This window comes from Cherax quadricarinatus, chromosome 44 (assembly GCF_038502225.1).
Source record: "Cherax quadricarinatus isolate ZL_2023a chromosome 44, ASM3850222v1, whole genome shotgun sequence".
Lineage (NCBI taxonomy): Eukaryota > Metazoa > Arthropoda > Malacostraca > Decapoda > Parastacidae > Cherax > Cherax quadricarinatus.
The window spans coordinates 1882447-1907171 of record NC_091335.1 but is presented as its reverse complement, the minus strand read 5'-3'; the positions used below and the strand labels follow the sequence as shown (position 1 = coordinate 1907171).

At 43.5% G+C, this 24725-nt stretch overlaps 1 protein-coding gene across 2 annotated transcripts in view; it reads left to right on the top strand.

The window, feature by feature from the left end:
- dpy (dumpy) overlaps window positions 1-24725 on the top strand; it is a 386475-nt gene that overhangs the window by 351544 nt on the left and 10206 nt on the right. For both annotated transcript variants that reach the window (XM_070093949.1, XM_070093948.1), the window contains 14 exons: window positions 3783-4016; window positions 4269-5795; window positions 6025-6591; window positions 6873-7067; window positions 8551-9195; window positions 9325-9507; window positions 9690-10253; window positions 10468-10656; window positions 10912-11475; window positions 11779-11961; window positions 12252-12821; window positions 13104-13292; window positions 13396-15294; window positions 15416-15613. In XM_070093949.1, coding sequence (XP_069950050.1) covers window positions 3783-4016; window positions 4269-5795; window positions 6025-6591; window positions 6873-7067; window positions 8551-9195; window positions 9325-9507; window positions 9690-10253; window positions 10468-10656; window positions 10912-11475; window positions 11779-11961; window positions 12252-12821; window positions 13104-13292; window positions 13396-15294; window positions 15416-15613 — 7707 coding nt within the window. The remainder of the gene's footprint in view (window positions 1-3782; window positions 4017-4268; window positions 5796-6024; window positions 6592-6872; window positions 7068-8550; window positions 9196-9324; window positions 9508-9689; window positions 10254-10467; window positions 10657-10911; window positions 11476-11778; window positions 11962-12251; window positions 12822-13103; window positions 13293-13395; window positions 15295-15415; window positions 15614-24725) is intronic.

The following is a 24725-nucleotide window of genomic DNA, read 5'->3' as shown; positions in this document are numbered from 1 at the left end:
GTGTTGTTATTACTGTATTGGCTAGTGTTATCTTTACTGTATTGGCTAGTGTTATTACTGTATTGGCTAGTGTTATCATTACAGTATTGGCTAGTGTTGTTATTACTGTATTGACTAGTGTTATCATTACTGTATTGGCTAGTGTTGTTATTACTGTATTGACTAGTGTTATCATTACTGTATTGGCTAGTGTTGTTATTACTGTATTGGCTAGTGTTGTTATTACTGTATTGACTAGTGTTATCATTACTGTATTGGCTAGTGTTGTTATTACTGTATTGGCTAGTGTTATCTTTACTGTATTGGCTAGTGTTATCATTACTGTATTGACTAGTGTTGTTATTACTGTATTGGCTAGTGTTGTTATTACTGTATTGGCTAGTGTTATCATTACTGTATTGGCTAGTGTTATTACTGTATTGGCTAGTGTTATCATTACAGTATTGGCTAGTGTTATTATTACTGTATTAACTAGTGTTGTCTTTACTTTATTGGCTAGCATTGTTATTACTGTATTGGCTAGTGTTATCATTACTGTATTGGCTAGTGTTATTACTGTATTGGATAGTGTTGTTATTACTGTATTGGCTAGTGTTATCATTACAGTATTGGCTAGTGTTATCATTACTGTATTGGCTAGTGTTATTACTGTATTGGATAGTGTTGTTATTACTGTATTGGCTAGTGTTATCATTACAGTATTGGCTAGTGTTATCATTACTGTATTGGCTAGTGTTGTTATTACTGTATTGGCTAGTGTTATCTTTACTGTATTGGCTAGTGTTATCATTACTGTATTGGCTAGTGTTGTTATTACTGTATTGGTTAGTGTTATCTTTACTGTATTGGCTAGTGTTATCATTACTGTATTGGCTAGTGTTATTACTGTATTGGCTAGTGTTATTACTGTATTGGCTAGTGTTATTACTGTATTGGATAGTGTTGTTATTACTGTATTGGCTAGTGTTATCATTACAGTATTGGCTAGTGTTATCATTACTGTATTGGCTAGTGTTATTACTGTATTGGATAGTGTTGTTATTACTGTATTGGCTAGTGTTATCATTACAGTATTGGCTAGTGTTATCATTACTGTATTGGCTAGTGTTGTTATTACTGTATTGGCTAGTGTTATCTTTACTGTATTGGCTAGTGTTATCATTACTGTATTGGCTAGTGTTGTTATTACTGTATTGGTTAGTGTTATCTTTACTGTATTGGCTAGTGTTATCATTACTGTATTGGCTAGTGTTATTACTGTATTGGCTAGTGTTATTACTGTATTGGCTAGTGTTATTACTGTATTGGCTAGTATTATCATTACTGTTTTGGCTAGTGTTATCTTTATTGTAATAGTTACCTCACAACTCCCCTATTTTCTTTTCCAATTCCCCTAGGGTTATCTTTATTGACTACCTCACTACACCCCCATTCCCTCACAAAAGTAATACCTTCACTTCATGAGGAAGTACGTGGTGGTGAGAGGCAGTGGATGATGGGTAGGAGAGGGTTAATAATGTTGTCCCTCTCACTAGTCATTATTCAGTCTAGGAATGTCCAGCCTAGTGTGCTGGTCATCATGACTGTGTGACACAACTGGTATACTCCATGCCTTGTCCATCCTCCATATCTGCCATTCAACTAATTTACAAAAATCTATTAACATCTGGCCAAACTTTACCCCCCACACAGATTACCAAGCTCAGTTATCTGTAAAATAATATTGTCTCGCTGCTTTTGTCTGTCATTATCATCATCATGATCATCAATATCATCATCCATCATTTCAAACACTCTTGGTTAATCTATTTGGACTTAGACTTTGATTTGTGTGTGTGAGAGAAATAACTTGGTGTGATTAATTATAGGAACAGACCTGTGCTCATGGTGTTCCTTTTTCAATCTTTAATTTACCGCATGATTTTATAATAATTCCAATGGTTATAGACAGACAGCACTTGCTATCTCCTCGTGGATCTCGATTCTTTCTTCTACCAAACATAATGAAGAACTTTTTAATATCTTGTCACTATTTTTTTCTTCAGTTACAGCTAAGTTTTATTTTTATCACTGTTAACGGTGCTAAGAAACTTATTCTTTCCTGTATATTTTCTGACCTTATATGTAGTTATGTCCTGTCTTAAATCCCCTCAGCCACTTAGGGCATTTTTAATGCTTCTTCTCTTATAACTATTTTTTCTAGCACTGGGAGGCAATATATAATTTGTCTTTGGACTTTGTAAAGTTTATCTCTGTTGCTTATTCCAATTTTGGTATTCTTGGAGGGTGTTCCATGGGTCAGTGCCCCTATGACCCAGGCCAGGCATGTATTTTATGTATTTCTACATATTGCATTATACATGTGTATCTATATCTGAAGGCTTTCTTAATGTCGCAGAATTTCTGAGTGTAGCATAGGGGGTTCTCATGATTTTTCATTTACATACATACCACCAGGCTCTGGTGGCCTGGTGGTTAACGCTCTCGCTCCACACGGTGAGGGCCTGGGTTCGATTCCCAGCCAGAGTAGAAACATTGGACGTGTTTCTTTCCACCTGTTGTCTATGTTCCCCATCAGTAAAATGGGTACCTGGGTGTTAGTCGACTGGTGTGGGTCGCATCCTGGGACACTGACCTAAGGAGGCCTGGTCACAGACCGGGCCGCGGGGGCGTTGATCCCCGGAACTCTCTCCAGATCTCCAGATAAACCTATTATAAAGTTTAACTGGTAAATTATGCACAGTAAGTGGAGAATTATCACTTTTTCACTGATGGGAAACACTTCATTGCTTCTCTGAGGTTTTGAAGAACTTCTGCCATCATTACTTTTGCACTCTGGGGCTATTATTATGCAAAATTAAGGGTTATTTTTGGGCCACAGCAAACCACAGATAACTAAAACCCTCAGATACTGGACCCACGGACATGGGGGTCCCAGTGTACTGTACAGTGCTGTATTTTAGTAATAATGTTAGAATTACTGACAAAATGTAAGGTAAATGGATACAATTGTGTCTCAAGATGTAGAAGTAACTGTCCTCTGATGCCTTTTCCCAGTATTTTTACAACAAATCTTGTCATTGAGACAGGCCTTTACTCTAATCTGAAAGGCCTTACCCATCACCTTTCTCTTAAACTGTTGTAATGACATTTCAAAAATTATCTTAAGTACTAACTTAAGGGGCTAGTAACACCTGTATAAATTATTAAATGTAATGAGAAGGAAAAACTTTATGAAAGCGTTTCTTCTTTTTTTGGGTCACCCTGCCTTGGTGGGAGATGGCTGGTGTTAAGAAAATATATATAGGGTTAATAATACTATCAGTGTTGTGTGTGGTGTACAATGTTGTGGGTTGTGGACAATGTTGTGGGTTGTGGACAATGTTGTGGGTTGTGGACAATGTTGTGGGTTGTGGACAGTAGACAGTGTAGTGTGACCTGACTCCCAGACGCCTTGTACTTTGTCACCCCATGTTTTTCACTAGCATCTGTAACCTTAATGGAAACTTTAGCATTGTGTGATTGAACTTTTTTTTCTTTCACTGTGTCATCTTTATTAATTATATTTTAATTGCTGTATCTTTGCTAATCACCATGTCATATTAACTGTATAGTAGATCATCTTATTAAACAGTATTAGTTAACATAAGCAACTTGATAACCCACTGCTTCAACAATTAACAAGTGGGCTACTAATGAACCAGTAGCCTGGTCTTGTGAGGACTGTCTTTCCTGTGTGTAGCTGGATATGCTAGAGTAACTAACTGGTTGTGTGTGCCTAGCCTCTGTGCCTGGACCAGTGGGGGTTGTGACCAACGACACCATTGGGGGCGTCGGCCAGTCCTGTCACACCCACCAGGACTGTGGCCCCACTCATTGGTGCCACGGGGGGCGCTGTGCCCACCCTTGCCCCACCTCTTGTCCCCCCAGTGCCCAGTGTCAGGTGCACCAACAGCGACCCATATGTTCTTGCCCGTCTTCCACCACGGGCCACCCCCAAGTGTCCTGCTCTGCAAGTAAGCTAATCTTCCATCATCCACTGTCACTTTATTTCTAGATATGTTCTATATATTTCATAGTTTTAGTCTCTTGTTTGTCTTTCTAATGGTTTATGTATGTGTAATGTAACTTAAATAACTTAAGTGTGGGAATGCTCCTGCACTGTGTAATCTTTTATGATCTAACATCTGCATAATTGAGTTGTACATACTGCACTGTGATATACATCACATGTAACCTTCCTCTCACCCTGTCCTCCCTTATCACAGTAGGCTGTGAGACAGATTCTCACTGCCCCTACAATGAAAAATGTTACAATGGCAACTGTCGCGACCCATGCCAAGCAGGTCGGCCATGTGCACCAAATGCTCAGTGTACCTCTGACAACCACAGTGCTGTGTGCACCTGTCACCCTGGCTACACTGGACAGCCAACCACATCCTGCCATGCCATCGGCTGCACATCCAATGAAGAATGTCCATCGGAGAAAGCTTGTTACCGAGGGTCATGCGTGGATCCGTGTCTGCTGGAGCCAGCATGTGGCCCGAGCTCCACCTGCACTGCCCTGCACCATACCAGCTCTTGTGTGTGCCGCCCAGGACTCTTGGGTGACCCTTACACTGGCTGCTTCCCACCACATACATCTCATTGTCTTTCAGACTTTGATTGTGCTGAAAAGCTTGGTTGTATCGACGGAATGTGTAAAGATCTTTGCATCTACCTGAAACCTTGTGGAGTGAATGCTGTTTGCCGAACAATTGAAACTGATCAGTTACGTACAGTGTTATGCGAGTGTCCACCAGGGCACACAGGAAGTGCTTATGATGAGTGCCATATGATTGATGAACCACAACCAGAATGCCAGTTTGATGCAGATTGCCCATTGTTCTACGCTTGTGTTAACAAGGAATGCCAGGACCCATGTGAAGATAAACCGTGTGCTGAAGATGCTGTGTGCCGAGCAGTCAACCACCGTCCCATCTGCTACTGCCCTTCAGGCTACGTGGGAGATGGGTACAAGACTTGTTCTTCACTGGAATGTGAGAGTGATGAAGGGTGTCTGGACACTAGTGTCTGTCACAACCAGAGGTGTGTTGATGCTTGCTCTCTTTCCCAACCCTGTGGAGTCAACGCTAAGTGCTACTCCTCACACCACTCCACAGAGTGTCAATGTGAGATAGGTTATAGTGGAAACCCATATGTCACCTGCTTTACTATTGGATGTAGGACTGACTCCTCCTGCCCCAGTACCCATGCTTGTCTTAATGGTATCTGTGCTGATGTGTGCAAAGTCAACAATTCCTGCCATACCAGCCAGATCTGCAAGGCAACAGATCACCAAGGTTCCTGTGGTTGTGCCCAGGGCTTCTACAGTCCCTCAGGAGGAGTATGTGAGCCACGCCCCAGCGTTGACTGCATCTCAGATAAAGACTGCAGTCCAGAAGAAGTTTGCCTTGATGGGATCTGTCAAGACTTGTGTAAAGAGGGACCATGTGGGTATGAAGCAACATGTAGCATACAAGGAAGTCGTCCCCTTGCAACTGTACTATGCCAGTGTGGTCCTGGTATGACGGGAGATCCCTTTACCCAGTGTATTTCTGTTTCCACCCTCACCCCCGGTTGTAGCTCCCAGTATGATTGCTTGTGGGATCAAACGTGCGTAGAAGGTCGCTGCGTCGATCCTTGTCAGGAGAGTGGATGTGCACCAGGGGCCATATGTCGTGCCCTGGGACACCGTGGTGTCTGTTCCTGCGCTGTCGGCTATCATGGTGACCCACATCTATTGTGTACCCCAGGTGAGTTGTTGTATTGTCTTAGAACTACATTTCATTTATGCTGATTGTAGAGTATAATGCTATAATGTAACTTTTAAAGGAACTGTATTGTAGATGTCTTAGATTTTTGCCACAAAGGAGGACTTTACTGGGAAGTGTCACAAGTTCCACAATGATCATTTTGGATGGACATTAGAATCTCTCAATTTTTAATTTGAATGAATAAAATATTTTTGCCTTCTATTTTCAGTTGGTTGCACTCAGAGAAGTGACTGTCCGGTGAAGGAAGCTTGTGTAAATGGCCGCTGTGTGAACCCATGTGAGTCTGACAATCCTTGTGGACCAGGGGCTAAGTGCCAACCGACAGCAGAAGGCCCAACCTGCTCATGTCTTGAGGGCTTCACAGGTGATCCATACACCAACTGCCAACCTACAGGATGCTCCCAGGATGCTCAGTGCCCCACCCATCAGGCATGCCAAAACCAGCAGTGCCAGAACCCATGCCAAAAAATTCGGTGTGTTGCTAATGCCGAGTGCCTTGTAAAAAATCACCAAGCCGAGTGCCTGTGCCTGGAGGGATACAAGGGTGACCCAGACCGTTATTGTGAGCTACCACCCACAAGAGAATGTAATAAAGACCAAGATTGTCCAGGTTTACAGGGATGCATAGACAACCAGTGTCAAGACCTGTGTGATGCAGTACACCCTTGTGGCTCTGCTGCCATATGTAAGGTTTTGCCCAACCACCCCATGAAAGCTATGACCTGCAGCTGTCCTGAAGGTTTTATTGGAGACCCATACTATTCCTGCACACCAAGTAAGTAGTATAGAATTTATTTATACATTTATAGGTAACTGTATTGTTATTATAGTCCCTAGAAGAGTAATGGGCATCTGTAATAATGGAATTATTATATTTAAAATAAATCACTAAAACTGGGTTTGGAATGCTGTATCTTAGTTCTTTAAAAAGTGTAATACTGTACTTTGTATTAAGGTTGAATAATTGTTCTATTTAAAAAAATGGTAGTAGAGTACTACATAGTTCTCACATCCATCCATTCCCTGCCCACACTTAAGATCTTTCCTACCTCACAGGTAAGATTGATGTGGAGAAAGGTTGCACAAGCGATGCTGAGTGTCCCCTGGTGTTGTCATGTGAGTCAGGAGAGTGCCGCAACCCCTGTCCTGCTGGATGTGGCCCAAGTGCAATCTGTTCTGTCCTCGACCATCGACCTGTCTGCCACTGCCAACCTGGCTATGTTGGTGACCCACAAGTGGGTTGCTCGAAGAGTAAGTTTCCGTGCTGCTACCAGCATATTGTGCCAAAGTATTTGCACCACATCTATGGTGATGAGTCACCATTAAGAATACCTGTGTCTTCAGCTTTTCATTTTCAAATTAATAATATTTTATAGTTGCATTCTTATATTTGATATATTTTGCAGAGTTAATTTTACAGAATTTTAAGTTTTATGAAAAAATTAGTTTTCATATACAGTGGACCCCCGGATTTCGTAATATTCGGAAATAGTAACATTTTTTTGTCAAAATATTGGCTCGGTGATCATCATTTAGCTGGGTAATAGTCATTCGTCCCAAATGCTTCTGAGTGGCCCAACACACCATTTATAGTCAGTGTGTCATTGTTTATCAGCCAGTGAGCACGATCCCACGCTTTCATAAGATACATTTCATAATATTCCATTCATTTTAGTGCTTGCAACTGCTAAATAAGCCAACATGGGCCAAAAGCAAGCTTCTAGTGCCAGCCCTTTGGTAAAGAAGGCAATAAACACGATAGAATTCAAGAACACACCAGACAGGGCGCTTCCCCCACACACACGATTTGTTTTGAGTGGGACTTGCACATGAGTGAATAGAATTATCAAAGCTTATTGCTTGGGAAGCATTAAAAACTGGGTTGGGCAAATATGATTCTGTTAGTGGGATGGTTTGTGAAGGACCTGCCTAGTATGGGCCAACAGGTCTGCTGCAGTGTTCCTGCTTTCTTATGAACACCAGCCAGGGTACTTTCCCACACACACCAGCCAGGGTACTTCCCCACACACCAGCCAGGGCACTTTCCCACACACACGATTTGATTTGAGTGGGACTTGCGCATGAGTGAATATAATTATCAAAGCTTATTGCTTGGGAAGCATTGAAAATTGGGATGGGCAAATACGATTCTGTTAGTGGGATAGTTTGTGAAGGACCTGCCTAGTATGGTTCAACAGGCCTGCTGCAGTGTTCCTGCTTTCTTATGTTCTTATGTGCACCAACTGAGGAAATTGCTTCAGAGGAGAGAGAGAGAGAGAGAGAGAGAGAGAGAGAGAGAGAGAGAGAGAGAGAGGGAAGAAGGTGCCTTCTTTAAAGATTAAGGACATTTGTGCAAAGTGGAGTGAGGTGCAAACATTTGTGGAGGAGCATCACTCTAGCCCTCTCCCCTCCTCCCATCTTCCATACACCAACAAGCGTCTTCAGTAAAGTTAAGTATGATATTATTGTTTTATACTCGATTTCTCATTCTTTTCTGTATGTAAATCTATATTTAATCTATAAAAAAAATTATTTTTGTTAATACTTTTGGGTGTCCGGATTGGATTAATTGGATTTACATTATTTCTCATGGGAAAAATGAATTCGGAAATCGTCAGATTCAGGTTTAGTCACCCCCTCTGGAACAGATTAATTACGATAACCAGGGTTCCACTCTATAAGAATTTTTGCTAAACTTGACAATGTTGTAAAAACTCTGTTCACTCCATTTTAGTTGACTGTGAGTCCGACATAGAGTGTCCCTCATCAAAAGTGTGTGATCGCAACACTTGCATGGATCCCTGCAGGAAGAACAACCCATGTCCGCCAAGTGCTGTGTGCACCGGCATCAACCACCAGGTACAATGCCAGTGTCCACCAGGCACCTCAGGAGACCCTCATGTATCTTGCCAGCTAGTGGAGTGTGTAGCTGATCAGGACTGTAGGAGCTTTGAAGCTTGTGTGAATGAGAAGTGTAAGGATCCTTGTGCCTATTACAATCCCTGTGCTACAAATGCTGTGTGCCAAGTGACTGATCACACATATGAGTGTGAGTGCCCACCTGGCCTCCATGGTGACCCAAGATTCAGCTGTGATAAACCTAAGGATCCCAGTAGTTGCCTGGTAGATCAAGATTGCCCACCTACTCATGGATGTATCCTTGAATCCCTGGTAACTCGTTACCACAGTCAAGTTTCTGCCGTGTACATACGGCTAGATGACACTGACTCAGGTGCCACTTGCCGTGACCTTTGCAAGGAACACAAGCCATGTGGACCTAGTGCCATTTGCTCTGTCATTGACTCCAAGCCTCGTCGCTCCATGAGCTGCGCTTGTCCGCCTGGTTACCATGGTGATGCAAAAATTGAATGTCGTGAAAGTAAGTCAGAATTTCTTTAATCAAAACTGTGACAAACTGTAAAATTGTTTCTATATATTTATCCAATTCTGGTCAGAATTATTACTTTTCCTCACTTCATGCTGCTGATACAATATTTCTTTTCTGCAGTACCATTACAAGGCGGCTGCTCTCGCCATGGAGACTGTCTATATAATGAGGCGTGTGTTGAGGGTGTGTGCCGGGACCCCTGCAACTGCGGCCTCAATGCCCAATGTCGAGTGTCTCAGCATCGTCCCTATTGTACTTGTGCTCCTGGCTACACTGGTGACCCAGATGTGGCCTGCTACACGGGTGAGTCTTTACTGCTGTTTAATGCTGATGTCACAGTATTCTTTTCACAAAATAAGTTTTGATGACTATTTTTTGCATCAGTATTATTATTTAAATCAACTGGAGTAAGCTATACTAGTATTTTTTATTAGTTAAATCCCATTGTGCATTAGTTTTCATAGCAACTTTATTTTTTCTTACAGTGGGTTGTGTCAGCAATGTCGACTGTCCAAGTGACAAGGTGTGTCTTGAGTACCAGTGTATAGACCCATGCACTGAAATCTCTCCCTGTGCACCTTCAGCGACGTGCTCAGTACAACAACATGAAGCCAAGTGTTCTTGTGCACCAGGAGAACATGGTGACCCTGCTATTCAGTGCTTATCTCTAGGGTGCCGTAACAACAATGAGTGCCCTCCCAGTCGTGCCTGCATCAACAACCAGTGCCACAACCCATGCAGGGATGATGTGTGTGGTGTGGGGGCAACCTGCAATTTTCACAATCGCAACCTTACTTGTAGCTGCCCAGAAGGATACAAGGGTGACCCAAGAGTTGCTTGCAGACCACAGTCTTATGCTTGTATGGCTGATTATGACTGTGGTGTAGGGCTGGTGTGTGTGCGTGGGGTTTGTGCAGACCCTTGTAAACAGGAGAAGCCATGTGCTTCCAATGCAATGTGCACCGTTCAGGAAACACGACCCATCAAATCTGTTACCTGCACCTGTCCAGCAGGGTTCACTGGTGATGCACAAGTCCAGTGCAGGAAAAGTATGGAATTTACTCTCCTCCTAAACACCATCATGCCTCTTGTCATCACAAACTCATGAATTCTTCTTTGCCTGTACCTTTATCCCAAAAAATCTCCATGTACTAAAACTCAATTTAACATAATCTCATATTTTTCAGGCTTTGTGAAAAAAAATGAACATATTGTACTCTACTATTTTAGCAGTGATGAATACTAACGAGTAATTTTCTGTAGTAACTGTTCCACCTGAGGCACTGTGCTTGCGGGACAGTGAATGCCCTGACAGCCTGGCATGCCTTGGTGGGCAGTGTGTCGACCCTTGCTCGTGCGGTGAGAATGCAGTGTGTCGCGTTATCAATCACCATGCCGTGTGCTCCTGCGCCCTGGACTATGATGGAGATCCTTACACTGCTTGTTTCTACAGTAAGAAACACACACACCAACATTTTACATTGTCCATAAGGATTCACCAGCTACATATTGTTCCACTAATGTACTTTGGTTTAATATTATAGTACAGTATTAACTGCTGGATTTTGTAACTTACAAGACTGACCATTGGTATATTAACATTAAATTAATATCTCTCTAGAACAAAATACATGTATCTGTTTATAAATACAGATGGAACTTCAAAACACATTGACAAAGCTAACCTACTCACTTAACCTCCACCAGAGGGATGTACAACTGATGACAGCTGTCCGACAACATACATTTGCCACAACAGTTACTGCATTGATCCGTGCCATGTCAACAACCCATGTGCCATCAATGCCGAGTGCTTTGCTGTCAATCGTGAGGCTCGCTGTCGGTGTCCAACTGGCTTAGATGGTGACCCACATGTCAAATGCCAGACACTTAAGTGTGAGATTGATACTGACTGTCCAAAAGACCGAACCTGCCAACATGGGCAGTGTGTAGATCCCTGTATATACACCACATGTGCAGACAGTGCCATCTGCACTCCTGCTGAACATCGTGGAGAGTGCCGTTGTGCTCCTGGTTACAGAGGCGATGCAACATTCAGATGTGAGCCTGATGTGGAGCCCATCTGCACAAAAGACAAGGATTGTGGCACAGGTCTGGCTTGCATCAGTGAGCATTGTCAGAGCCTCTGTAGCTCTAAGGTGTGTGGGGAGAATGCAGTGTGTCACGTGGTTGAGTCTGTACCCTTCAAGGCCATGGTGTGCAAGTGTCTGCCTGGCCAAGTGGGCGATGCACATACACAGTGTAGACTGAGTAAGCAGCACATTAACATTGTGTTTCATTTTCATAAAACTCTGATATATATGCTTTACAAATCTATTAACTTTTAACATTTTATTTATTTTGTTGCCTATACAGTATTAATATTAATGAGCAAGTTTGTCCATGCCTTGACAACTTGTAGTCTCACCAGTGCCAACTAAAAATTCTCTAGCAACAGTTATGAATGTCACTTTCTCTCACCATTAAAAACAGGTTGTTTCATACTGTTTGGTGACAGAAGGTGCCATCCCATGCCTGCTCACCATACTATGTATTAACAAAACTAACATTCAGTTCCAGAGAAGACAGGTTGTGTACGTGACAAGGATTGTGCCATGGGTTTGGCATGTGTGGGAGGAGTGTGTCGTGACCCTTGCAACTGCGGCGTCAACGCACTCTGTACTGTCATCAAACACAGGCCAATATGTACCTGTGCCCAGGGTTATGAGGGCAACCCACATATAGCTTGTTCTGCTAGTAAGCCATTTAACATTTACTTACATACATGTGATTACTTTTTAATTAATAGATTTCCTAATATATAGCTTCATAACAGGCAGCATAAACCTAGGCAGTAGAATTAAATGTTTGATAAGTGGTATAGATTACTTATTACTTGCAACAGTTTTTGTTGCAACAAGATTAACCAATGCATTACATATTTGCTAATATCACATCTAATATGATGCTTAACTTAATATCTACAAGAGCAGTCACCAGAAGTGTCTATAAAGCACACAGTAACACATGCATTCTCTCTACCCTAGCTGGGTGCACCAGCAACTCCCAGTGCCCAGATGATCGTGCCTGCTACAATGGTAATTGTGTCAGCCCATGCTTGTTGGACAACCCGTGTTCCCCAAGAGCGGAGTGTCGACCCATCGCTCACAAGGCTACCTGCTTCTGTGCTTCTGGCACCAGTGGTGACCCTCTTAAAGAATGCAAGGTCATTGGATGCTCAACAAACAGAGACTGTCCCCCAGATCGTGCTTGCTTAAATGGTCGTTGTTTAGACCAGTGTATTTACAATAATACCTGTGCACCAAACACAGAGTGTCGCAGCATTGATCACAGAGTTGAATGTCGCTGTCCAGTCGGTTTTGAAGGCATTCCAACAGTTGTTTGTAGAGAAAAGACTCCACGTGATTGTCGTTCAGACTTTGATTGTGAGTCTGAGTATGGGTGCATGGAGGGAAGGTGCCAGAAACCTTGCCAGGTGCTGAAGCCATGCCAAGACCCAACAGTGTGCACTCTGGTAGCTACAAGACCCCTCAAGACCATGACCTGCAGCTGTCCTTCACATATGGTCACCTCCCGCCAGGGGCAGTGTGTTAACTGTAAGCATGTTATCCATTTTTGTTCTCAACAGCCCTTTATAATTTTACCATATTTATCTTTATCGTAAGTTTACCGAGTGTTTTCAGTAATCATTTTGTCATTCTCATGTCTAACTTGTCAGCATATTACTAATGTCATATACACTAACATCACACTAAGCAACAAATACAACTTTAACATCTGGCCAGAATTTATGTAACCATACCTATGTTAACATCTGAATGTGTTGGTAGCTGGCACATGAATAGTAATGAATAATAACTCAAACCTAACTCCCACAGTGGAGCTCCCAATAAGTGTGGGCTGTCGTGCGGATAGTGAGTGCCCAGGCGACCAGGCATGCCTCAACACCCGCTGTGTAACGCCATGTTCCTGTGGTCAACATGCAGAGTGTTATGTCCGTGACCACCGGCCCATCTGTACCTGTCTCCCAGGATACCAAGGAAACCCCAACATTGGATGCTACAAAGGTATGTTCAGTCTTCCAACATGATTAATGCAATTCATTATAATAATTTTTTTTGTTTACCTGTTAAGTTACTTGTTTTATTTCATCAAAATATTTAATTACAGCTGGCTGTAGCAAGGATGAGGAGTGCCCATTGGACACGATGTGTTCCAGTGGTGTGTGTATAAACCCATGTGCAGTAAAAGACCCATGTGACATCAGTGCTGAGTGCTACCCTGAGAATCACCACTCCAAGTGTCGCTGCACCAGTGGACTTGAGGGTGACCCTTATGTCAGATGTCAAGTTATCGGCTGCAGGAGCAACACAGAATGTCCAACAGACAAGGCTTGTGTTAATCGCCAGTGTGTGAACCCTTGCTTCTACGACAATTTGTGTGCTCCCAATGCTGAATGTTATGTTTTCCAGCACACAATTGGCTGTCGGTGTCCAACCGACATGCCTTATGGCGACCCCCGATTCATATGCGAGGAGAAGAAAGTTTTAGTAGAACATCCTAAGCCTGAATGTGTTGCAGACTTGGACTGCCCCAGCAAACAAGCGTGCATTAATGAGCAGTGTTCCAACCCTTGCCACACACTCAGCCCCTGTGACAGGACAGCCATGTGTGATGTGGTCGACTCCATCCCTGTAAGAACCATGATTTGTGTATGTCCAGAGGGCTTTATTATGACTGATGAGGGCACCTGTGAATTGATTGCACTTGAAATACCATCTGGATGCCGTGCTGATTCAGAATGCCCAACAGAGGAAGCTTGCATCAACCGCATGTGCCGCATTCCTTGCGAGTGTGGCCGTAATGCCAACTGTGAGATCATCAATCATCGTTCAGTTTGCACTTGTGAAGTAGGATTTCAGGGTAATCCTAATATTGGTTGCTTCCCAATTGGCTGTCAGCATGACAGTGAGTGCGAGGACACCCAAGCGTGCTATGATGGGGTCTGTGCTAATCCATGTCTCGTTGATGACCCTTGCCCTACTAAGTCAGAATGCTACGCTAAGGAACACAGAGCTTATTGTCGCTGTCCGTCAGGTTTTCAAGGTGATGGCTACACCAAGTGCCTTGCTATCGGTTGCCGGGCAAACTCAGAATGTCCTAGTGATAGAGCATGTATAAATAACATTTGTGTAGATCCTTGTGCATATGATCCCTGTTCCTCCAACGCTGAATGTGTGATCATCGACCACATTGCTCGGTGCAGGTGCCCACCAGGAATGACTGGCGACCCCAAGGTAGGGTGTCTACCTGCCATACAACCTGTATGTATTACAGATGGTGACTGTCCAAGTCAACATGCTTGTATTGATGAGAAGTGTGTTAACCCATGCAAGGTCTTAGAGCCATGTCATGAGTCTGCTGAATGTAAGGTAGTTGATACACTCCCTGTAAGGACAATGCTTTGTATTTGTGCTGATGGTGAAGTGACTGATGAAGGAGGAGAATGTGAGGTGTTACCACCAATTAAAGCAGCATGTGAAGTAGACCCAGATTGTCCTTCAGAAAAAGCCTGCTTCACTGGCATTTGCAAAGACCCATGCCAGTGTGGTGCCAATGCTGACTGTGAAATTGTTGAGCACCACCCTGTGTGTACATGCAAGCGGGGCTATGAAGGTGATCCAGAGATTCGTTGTATTGAAATTGGTTGTTATGGAAATGACGACTGTCCAACAACTCATGCCTGTCGCAATGGTCAATGTGCGCCAGTGTGTGGACCCAACAATGAGCCATGTGGGAAGGAGGCTGTATGCCAGGGAGTTAATCATGAAGCAGTCTGCTATTGCCCGCCTGGCTCACGGGGCAACCCACGAACACAATGTATCGCTATTGGCTGTGTGTCTAACGATGCATGTCCTGATGACCGCAGCTGCATCAACCAACGATGTGAAAGTCCCTGCAGTCTTGAATTATGCAAAGAGCCTGCCACCTGCCATACCCAGGACCACATTTCAGATTGTCCTTGCCCACCTGGTTTCAATCGTACCATTGATAATGGTTGTGAGATGTGTAAGTATATGAAAATCTTACTTTCTAGCTAGCATGGCAGCATTTTTTTTATAAATACTGATACATATACAACATTTTAATAGGAAGGAATATAATAACAAGTGACTCTTCTTGGATCCAGTGGTGATAGGGTGCAGGTCAGATGTAGAGTGCCCAAGTAAGACAGTATGCATTAATGGTAAGTGCATTGACCCGTGTGGCCTCGACCCCTGCGGTGAGAACACTGAGTGCCGAGTGATCGACACAGTGCCAGTGAGGACCATTGCCTGTGAGTGTCTGCCGGGATACCAGGGTGATGCTGCTGAAAAGTGTATCCCAAGTAAGTGACTCTTGTTGCTTCTGCTGCTTGGCCCAACATGCTATGATTGATCTCTGACTCATAATTAATGCTTACATTGTTCCATTTCATATTATCTGACTTGTATTGCTTGAAATTTGTCAGATACTGTAGTAGTTTGATTCTTGTCATGCGTCAGTTTTGCCTGATAATATACATTCTGCAGCTTTGCTCTTCATTGGAAACAAAGCCACTAGTGAGACTTACCATCATTATTTCCTGCTTATTGCTTTTTAACCTGTTAAACCAACGTTTATAGTTGAACACGATACTGTATCCCAAGATCATTGCAAGGATTAGAACAGGATGCTATGTCTTATAATTTAAGAAATCACAAAAGTTATTCAAATGCAATATTAATTTCAACTATAAACAAGGTATCGTTGTAATTTTACTTGATCATGGTACACACTTGTACCTTTTATACTAACTACTTGTAGATCATGATAGACATGGGTACTTTTGTTCTTATATCATGGTTGTCACAGGTCATTGTAGACACAAGTACCTTTGTACTTGTAGATCATGGTAAATGCTGACTGCTTTGCTTGTACTAGTATGAATTACTTCTATTTATAGTTGTCACTTTTATTTACCTATAATAACGTATTTGCCTGAACTGATTACAAGTTGCTTGTCCTTATGGAGTATTGCCAGAGGTATACTTGACACCACCAGTGGCAGTGACAGAGAAGCAGTTGGATGGACCATCAGTAATGGTAACAGGGAACTGGTCTTGATGCACCACCAATGATGGTGAAGCAGGTGTGGTGCATCACCAGTGATGGTGACAAGAGGCAGGCTTGACACACAACTAGTGACAGTGATAGGGAGGAAGGCTTGATGCACCAGTCAGTGATGGTAGAGGAAAACCAAGCTTGATTCACCACCATTGACGATGACAGGGAGGCAGGCTTGACATTATAGTTGGTGGGAGGGGGATGATTGAGGCTGATACCAGCGATGTTGATAGTCATAGACTAACTGTACAGAAAAGGAATCTTGCACTCGACTGGTGACTGTAACCATTAAAGATGCCCAAGTGTTGTACGTGTCTAATTTATCAGCTTGTCGGTTCTCTGAACCACTGGTCTACACACATACCTATACCACATTTTATTAATGAATTATGGGCAACAAGTTACCAGACCTGACATGGTATTTGAATTATTCATCATATTATTATATTGGACTTGGTGGACATTTCATCACACCATGTGCAAGGTTCCAAATCAAGTGGGAATATTTCGACTATCTCATGACTAGACACCGTTAAGCTAATTTTCAATTTTAAAATTAAATTTTTTTATAGGTTTCTCCAGGGCTTTGAAAGATCTTAAAAAGACAAAAAGACAATGAAATCATTTTTGTGGTAATAACATCAAAACCTGGCATTTATATTATTATTATTATAATCAAAAAGAAGCGCTAAGCCACAAGGACTATACAGCGCTGCAGGGCAGGAAGGAAGCGAGGGCATCAGGTGGCCAAAGGGAGATGGACGAGTAATAGGTTACGGATAACAGCGGGGTAGTGGATGGTGAAAGGGTAAAGGGCAGCAAGAGACTGAACTAGAAAGGGCTGAGGGGAGTGCGAAAAGTATCATCAGAATTTGTGGAGTAAATCAGTCGTTGTCAAGAAGTCAATGAGAGAGTCAGGATTAAAGGAGGGTCCATCAGCAAGAAGGGAAGGTAAAGAGAGAGTAGTAGAACGAAGACAACGTTGGAGGTAAATTCTGCGTGCTCGTTGATAGAGAGGGCAGTCTAACAGAATGTGGCCAAATGATACTGGAACTTGACACTGCTCACAGAGAGGAACAGGGTGCCTCTCCATGAGATACCCATGAGTAAGACGAGTGAGGCCAATGCGAAGGCGGGAGAGAGTGGTCTCCCAACCTCGGCACTGATGACAAGAAGACGGCCAGTAACCTATGCTCGGTTTAGTAGAATGAAGTTTGTTACCGAGCAGAGTTGACCAACGTTGTTGCCAACGGGTGCGAAGGTGGGTAGCTATTGCAGCAAAATAGTCCAGAAATGGAACACCTCGATAGGAAATTGGTAGGTCATGTACTGCTGACCGCGCAGCAGTGTCTGCCTGTTCATTGCCCTGTACGTCGACATGACCAGGGACCCAACAAAAAACAATATCTTTATGTTTGGTAGAGATACGGCGTAGCCAAAGTTGGATACGGAGAACTAGGGGATGAGATGTATCAAATTTTCGTATAGCCTGTAGAGCACTAAGGGAGTCCGAGACTACTACAAATGATGACACAGGCATAAATGCGATATGAATAAGTGCTGCAAGAATGGCATACAGTTCAGCAGTAAAAATGCTAGTTGAAGATAGTAAATGCCCCCGCACGGCGCTGTCCGGAAACACTGCTGCGAATCCGACGCCGTCTGAAGACTTAGAGCCATCTGTGTACACAGCGGTGGCATGAGAATGGGAGTGGAAGTGATCAAGAAAAAGAGAGCGGGAAGCCACCGTAGGCAGTTGAGCTTTCGAGCAAGGGAGTGAGAAAGAACAGACCCGAACAGCTGGAACTTCCCAGGTTGGTAGGGAAAAGTGAGATGCTACATGAACATATAAAGGTGGTAACTGAAGGGAAGACAAGAGTGAATGTAGGCGAAGAGAAAAGGGACGGAGCAAACAGGGGCGGCGAACGAATAAAGAATGTCTACTAATATCGGTGACCATTCTATAAATGGAAGGATTGTGTAGATCGTGAGAGTGTACATAGTAGCGAAGGCAATGGGCATCACGGCGATCAGACAAGGATGGAACATTCGCTTCTGTATAGAGGCTCTCAACAGGGGAAGAGCGAAAAGCACCAAGGCACAAACGTAATCCTTGGTGATGGATAGAGTTAAGGCTAGAGAGAGTAGCAGGAGAGGCCGCGGAATAAATCTGGTCACCATAATCGAGTTTCGATAAAACGAGGGCTGAATGTAGGCGAAGCAGAGTTCGATGATCAGCTCCCCAGGAAAGATGAGCAAGGGTTTTAAAAAGGTTTAGCCGGCTGTGACAAGTTGCCTTCAGAGAGGTAATGTGAGGTTTCCAGGATAACCGACGGTCAAAGAGAAGGCCTAGAAACCTGACTGTATCACGTTCGGGGATACGGGAGCCATAGAGATACAAAGGATGATCGGAGATAACAGAGCGTCTAGTGAAAGTAATTTGGTGAGTTTTGGTACTTGAAAATTTAAACCCATGCGTGGTGGCCCAAGTGGAAACACGGTCGACCGCATGCTGGAGAGAAACTGCAATAAGATGACAGTCAGCGCCTGCACAAGCAATAGCGAAGTCATCAACATAGAGTGATGACCAAATACAGTGGACCCCCGCATAGCGAACTTAATCCGTGCAAGAGGGCTGGTCGTTATGCGAAATGTTCGCTATGCGAATTAATTTTCCCCATAAGAAATAATGGAAATAAAATTAATCCGTGCAAGACACCCAAAAGTATGAAAAAAAATTTTTTTTACCACAAAAAAATGTTAATTTTAGTACACACAAACTGAAAAAGGCATGCACAATTACATGACACTTACTTTTATTGAAGATCTGGTGATGATTGATGGGATGGGAGGAGGGGAGAGCATTATCTTCTTACTGTTTAGAAGGGGAATCCCCTTCCATTAGGACTTGAGGTAGCAAGTCCTTTTCTGGGGTTACTTCCCTTCTTCTTTTAATGCCACTAGGACCAGCTTGAGAGTCACTGGACCTCTGTCGCACAACAAATCTGTCCATAGAGCTCTGTACCTCCCGTTCCTTCAAGACTTTCCTAAAATGGGCCATAACATTGTCATTGAAATAGTCACCAGCACGGCTTGCAACAGCTGTGTCAGGGTGATTTTCATCCATAAAGGTTTGCAGTTCAACCCACTGTGCACACATTTCCTTAATTTTTGAAGTAGGCACAATGGATTCCACAACTGGCATAGGCTTCTCAGGGTTAGCCCCAAACCCTTCAAAATCTTTCTTAATTTCCATACTAATTCTCACCCTTTTTACCACAGGGTTGGCACTAGAAGCTTTCTTGGGGCCCATGGTCACTTATTTTCCAGAAACAGCACCGAAAACACTGTAATAATACGAAATATTCCGAGTGTATGCTTGAATGTTACCGCGGAGGCTGGCTGGTAAACAATGGACGCGTCTCGGACGAAGGTCGCTGAGCGGGTTTTTGTCCACTATGCGGGGCAAAATTTTGGCGAACAAAGCGTTCGCTATGCGGATTGTTCGCTATGCAAGGCGTTCGCTATGCGGGGGTCCACTGTACTGGGTGGAAGAACAGAGGCCAAATCATTTATAGCAAGGAGAAAAAGTGTTGTGCTCAGAACACATCCCTGAGGGACACCTTCAGCTTGGACGAAGTCCGGGGAAAGAACATTATTGACTCGAACACGGAAATGTCTGTCAGTTAAAAAGTTCTTAAGGAAGGATGGTAGATTGCCTCGGAGGCCTAAGGAATGGGCCTGGGCCAAAATATTATACCTCCAAGTTGTGTCATATGCCTTCTCAAGGTCAAAAAAATATGGCAATAACTGAGTGATTATTCGCAAAGGCATTACGAACATACGTATCCAAGCGTAGTAAGGGGTCTATGGTAGAACGACCCTTACGAAAGCCATATTGACTAGCGGAGAGACTGTTGGGTGTCTCTAAATACCACATTAAACGTCGATTTACGAGACGTTCCATCACTTTGAAAACTGCACTAGTAAGAGCGATGGGGCGATAGTGGGAGGCATCATGTCCTGTAGTACCCGGTTTGCAGAAAGGGAGAACAATGGCAGATTTCCACAGCTGGGGAAGAACTCCTTGTGCCCAAATAAGATTGAAGAGGTGTAAGAGGACTACAAGGGCTGACCGATGTAAATGTTGTAACACACGAATATGAATGTCGTCAGGCCCAGCTGCCGATGATCGGCAAGCTGAGAGCGTTGCCTCCAGTTCTTGAAGTGTAAAAGGCACATTATACTGTTCTTCTCTGAGAGAAGAAAAGTCCAAGGGTACTAACTCTCTGGCAGACTTTGAGGAAAGAAACGAGGGGCATAGATGGAGCCCTCGGGAAATACGGACCAGATGTGTGCCAAGTTCAATGGCAACGTCGAGAGGGTTTGCTACATCAACACCAGCGACCCGTAGAACAGGAGCCGGGTCAGGAGAGTATTTACCACTCAATTTCCTCACTTTTTTCCAGACTACACTCATAGAAGCAGAGGTGATGGTGGAAACATAGTCTCGCCAACAAGTGCGTTTAGCTTCACGGATGACACGGCGAGCGATCGCACGCTTCTGCTTAAAATCAAGAAGTCTCTCAGCGGTTCTATTACCGGTACCTGCCCCATGCAGCAGGTTTCAAACGTACTGCACGAGCACAAGCAGGAGACCACCAAGGCACGCACTTCTGAGAATGCCTGCCTGAGGTTTGGGGTATAGAATGAGAAGCTGCGGTATAAACTGACGTCGAGAAGATGTGTAGGAGCTCATCAATGGAGGATGAAGAAGGAACCTCACTAAAAGCAGTGAGGTGTGAGTAAAGATCCCAATTTGCCCAATCAAATTGCCAGCAAGGGCTACGGAAAGGTGGTGAATAGGAAGGAGAAGTAAGAATGATCGGAAAATGATCGCTGTCATGTAAGTCTGGTAGAACAGACCAGGTGAAGTCTAGTGCAGTGGAGGAAGAGCAGACTGATAGATCGATGCAAGAGAGAGTATGAGTACGAGGATCAAAATGGTTGGGAGTACCCGTATTTAAAACTTGAAGGGGGTGAGAGGCGAGAAAAGCCTCCAACTGGATGCCAAGTGAGTCCCAATGAGACTTTCCCCCCAGAGGAAATGGTGGGCATTAAAATCACCAAGTAACAGAAGTGGTGGAGGTAATGTCGAAACAAGAAAGGCGAAGTCTGGGATAGAAAATGCTCGAGAAGGAGAGAGAGATAAAGAACATATTGTAAACCACTTATTCAAGTGAATACAGGCTGCAGTGTAATGCAGCGAGGTATGGACAAATAGTTGACAGTACGGAATATCATTGCGTAGAAGAAGGGCACTTTCATTAAAGGTCCCATCTGAGAAAGGATCCAAAGAATACAATAAAGAGGGAAGTGTTATCAGATCCTGCCATAACAGCCAAGACCTTAAGAAAAACCATCCTGCACTCCTGAAAGACGTCGCAGTGCGAACCATTCAGCACCGACTACAAAAGAACTTGAAAATGCCTGCTCTATGTGCCGCCAAGAAGAAATGGCTTCAGTTCTGCAAGAAATAGCCTGAGATAGGTTGGAAAACAGCCGAGTGTAATTTTGGTTCTTGTAAGCAAGCACCAACAGGGGAAAACCTGGAAAGCAACATCTGAAGCTCACCCCGATTACCCCGGATATTCCACTGTAAATAGGCCATGATTGGCGATGAAGAAAATACCAGGAATCTGTAGGTAAAGGCACCTACGGACTAGAGGGGTTAGAAAAGTCAACGTGTGGTGGCATTGGAAGACGTTCAAGTAGCGAAGGAACGGAGCGTTGCGAAGAATGGGGTTGTGAAGATGGAGGAGAGGGAAGAGAAGGAACAGGAAGTGAATCAGTGTCCATTGAAGGTTTAGTCTCTGCAATATATTCTGAAATGGCTTCAAGTGTTTCTGAATTCAAAGATGTATGGGAGACCATATTGGAGATAGAAGGAGGAGGGTGAGTAAAGATTGGGACAGTAATGGACTGTACCAAAGTAGAGGGGGAGGGAAGAGTGTAAGGGACTGGAGATGAAGTGTGGGGGGGGACAGAAGAGGCAGAAGAGGGAGAAACTTGGGAGGGGACGGGGGTGGAAGGCATAGTACGAGGAGGAGGGTGAATCTCCACACTTGTAATAGAGCCAGAGAGAGGGGAAGAACTAGGTACAGAGACTGGAAAGGTAAAGTGTGGAGGTGGAAGAAGGGAAGGAAGGGGCAAAGAAGATTTGAGCAATGTGGATTTTTTGGACTTCTGAGGAGTAGAGGGGCGATTGGTATTAGGTGTCGTACGAGGTCTTGTCGATACTGGGGCTTGTGAGGAAGGACGCAAAGATGTGAGAACAGACTGAGTTGTAGTCGGGACGTCAGAGCCAAGGACAGCAAAAGGATTAGATGCCGGAGTGGCTATGGGAGGGGTAACAACAGAGGAGGCTGCAGAAGATGGGACCCCAGTAGTGGGGGGATGTTTGGAAACACGAGAATAAGAAACACGGGGTAGTCTCCCTTGGAGGCGGAGATGAGTAACTGCCATAGCATAAGGGAGACCTTCTGCCTCTTTGAGGCAACGGATTTCACGTTCATTTAAGTAGACCTGGCAACGGCGGGAGTACGAAGGGTGAGCTTCATTACAATTAAGGCAAGATGGAGGTTGACTGCAAGATGTATTAGAATGGTCGTCGGCACCACAGACTGGGCATTCGGCCATAGATCTGCAATATTTCGCTGGGTGACCAAAACGCCAGCAATTTCTACATTGTTGTGGTGTAGGTATCACCTTTCGAACTTGTAACCGATGTCCCGCGACATATACAGAGGACGGGAGTTCTCGGCTGTCAAGTTAAACGAGCCACATTGCAAGGGTAACGTCTCCGCCCCCGGGCAGGAAGGACATAAGTGTCTACTTTGAGGATTGGGAGATCCTGGAGTTCCAGCTGTTCAAAAATGTCATTGCCACATGACTGGAAATTCTGTTGGACTATGGTATGGGGCAGAATGACAGTACCACTACAAGAATTGAGAGAAAGATGTTTTTCAATAGTGATAGGAGTAGTATCGATATTCGAAAGGAGAGAAAGATCATGAGCTTGGGTAGCATTCTGGACAGTGACGATGCGCGTACCGCTCTTGAGAGCATGAAATGAAATATCTCTACCAACATGACGCAGGAGCGCCTTGCAAATACTATGGTCAGAAAGGTAGGCAGAAGAAGAAGTCGGTCTTAAAGTAAAGAATTTAGTCCATTGTGTGGTCCGAAACTGAGCGTGGAGAGGGAGTGCTTGACGTGTCGGTCTTTTAGAAATTTTTATTTATTTTATTTTATTTAGAAATTTTAGCATACATACAGAGGTACAAAAAAAATACAGGTAAGAGCAGCATGCCAAAGCCACTTATATGCATAGCATTACGGGCTGGCTTAAAATTAACTTAAGATTAACTAAGCAATGATGAAATCAGTGATAAAACATTATTGTAAACAGATAACTATAAAGCACAAATGAGTATTACAAAGACAGGTCATATGGTTGCATGCATTGCTGTTCATTCAGTAGAATGGAGTATTCTGTTAGGTAGTGTATTTTAAAAAATAACAAAGTTAGATTGGGTCCTAGGTTTAACATTTATGTGATATAATTGTGAGTAACATTTTGGATATACAATTTATAAGGTTCAGTTATTCAGTATTTATTTGGTTTTGAGTGAGTAAGTGAACTTTGAGAAGAGACTTGAATTTATAAACAGGTAGTGTTTCTTTTATATTTACAGGTAATGAATTCCAGATTTTAGGGCCTTTTATGTGCATTGAGTTTTTGCATAGCGTGAGATGGACACGAGGAACATCAAAGAGTGATCTGTGCCTTGTGTTATGGTCATGTGTTCTGTTGAGGTTGGCAAGGAGATGTTTGAGGGGAGGGTTAATATCAGAGTTAAGTGTTCTATGTATGTAATAGGTGCAATAATAAGTATGGATGTTTTGTATGGTGAGTAGGTTTAGTGTTTCGAATATTGGTGGAGTGTGCTGCCTGTAGTGAGAATTTATCATCATTCCAACTGCAGCCTTTTGTTGGGTAATTAGTGGTCTGAGATGGTTAATTGTTGTTGAGCCCCATGCACAAATTCCATAGGTGAGATAGGGGTAAATAAGAGAGTGATAAAGGGCCAGGAGGGCTGACTGTGGAACATAGTACCGTATCTTCGATAGTATGCCTACAGTCTTGGAAATTTTCTTAGAAATTTGTTGTATATGTGTATGAAATTTGAGTCTATTATCGAGGTGGATTCCTAAGAATTTTCCCTCTGTTAGCTTTGTGATAGGTGATCCGTTTATCGTTATGTTAAGAGGTACATCTGTAGCTCTGTTAC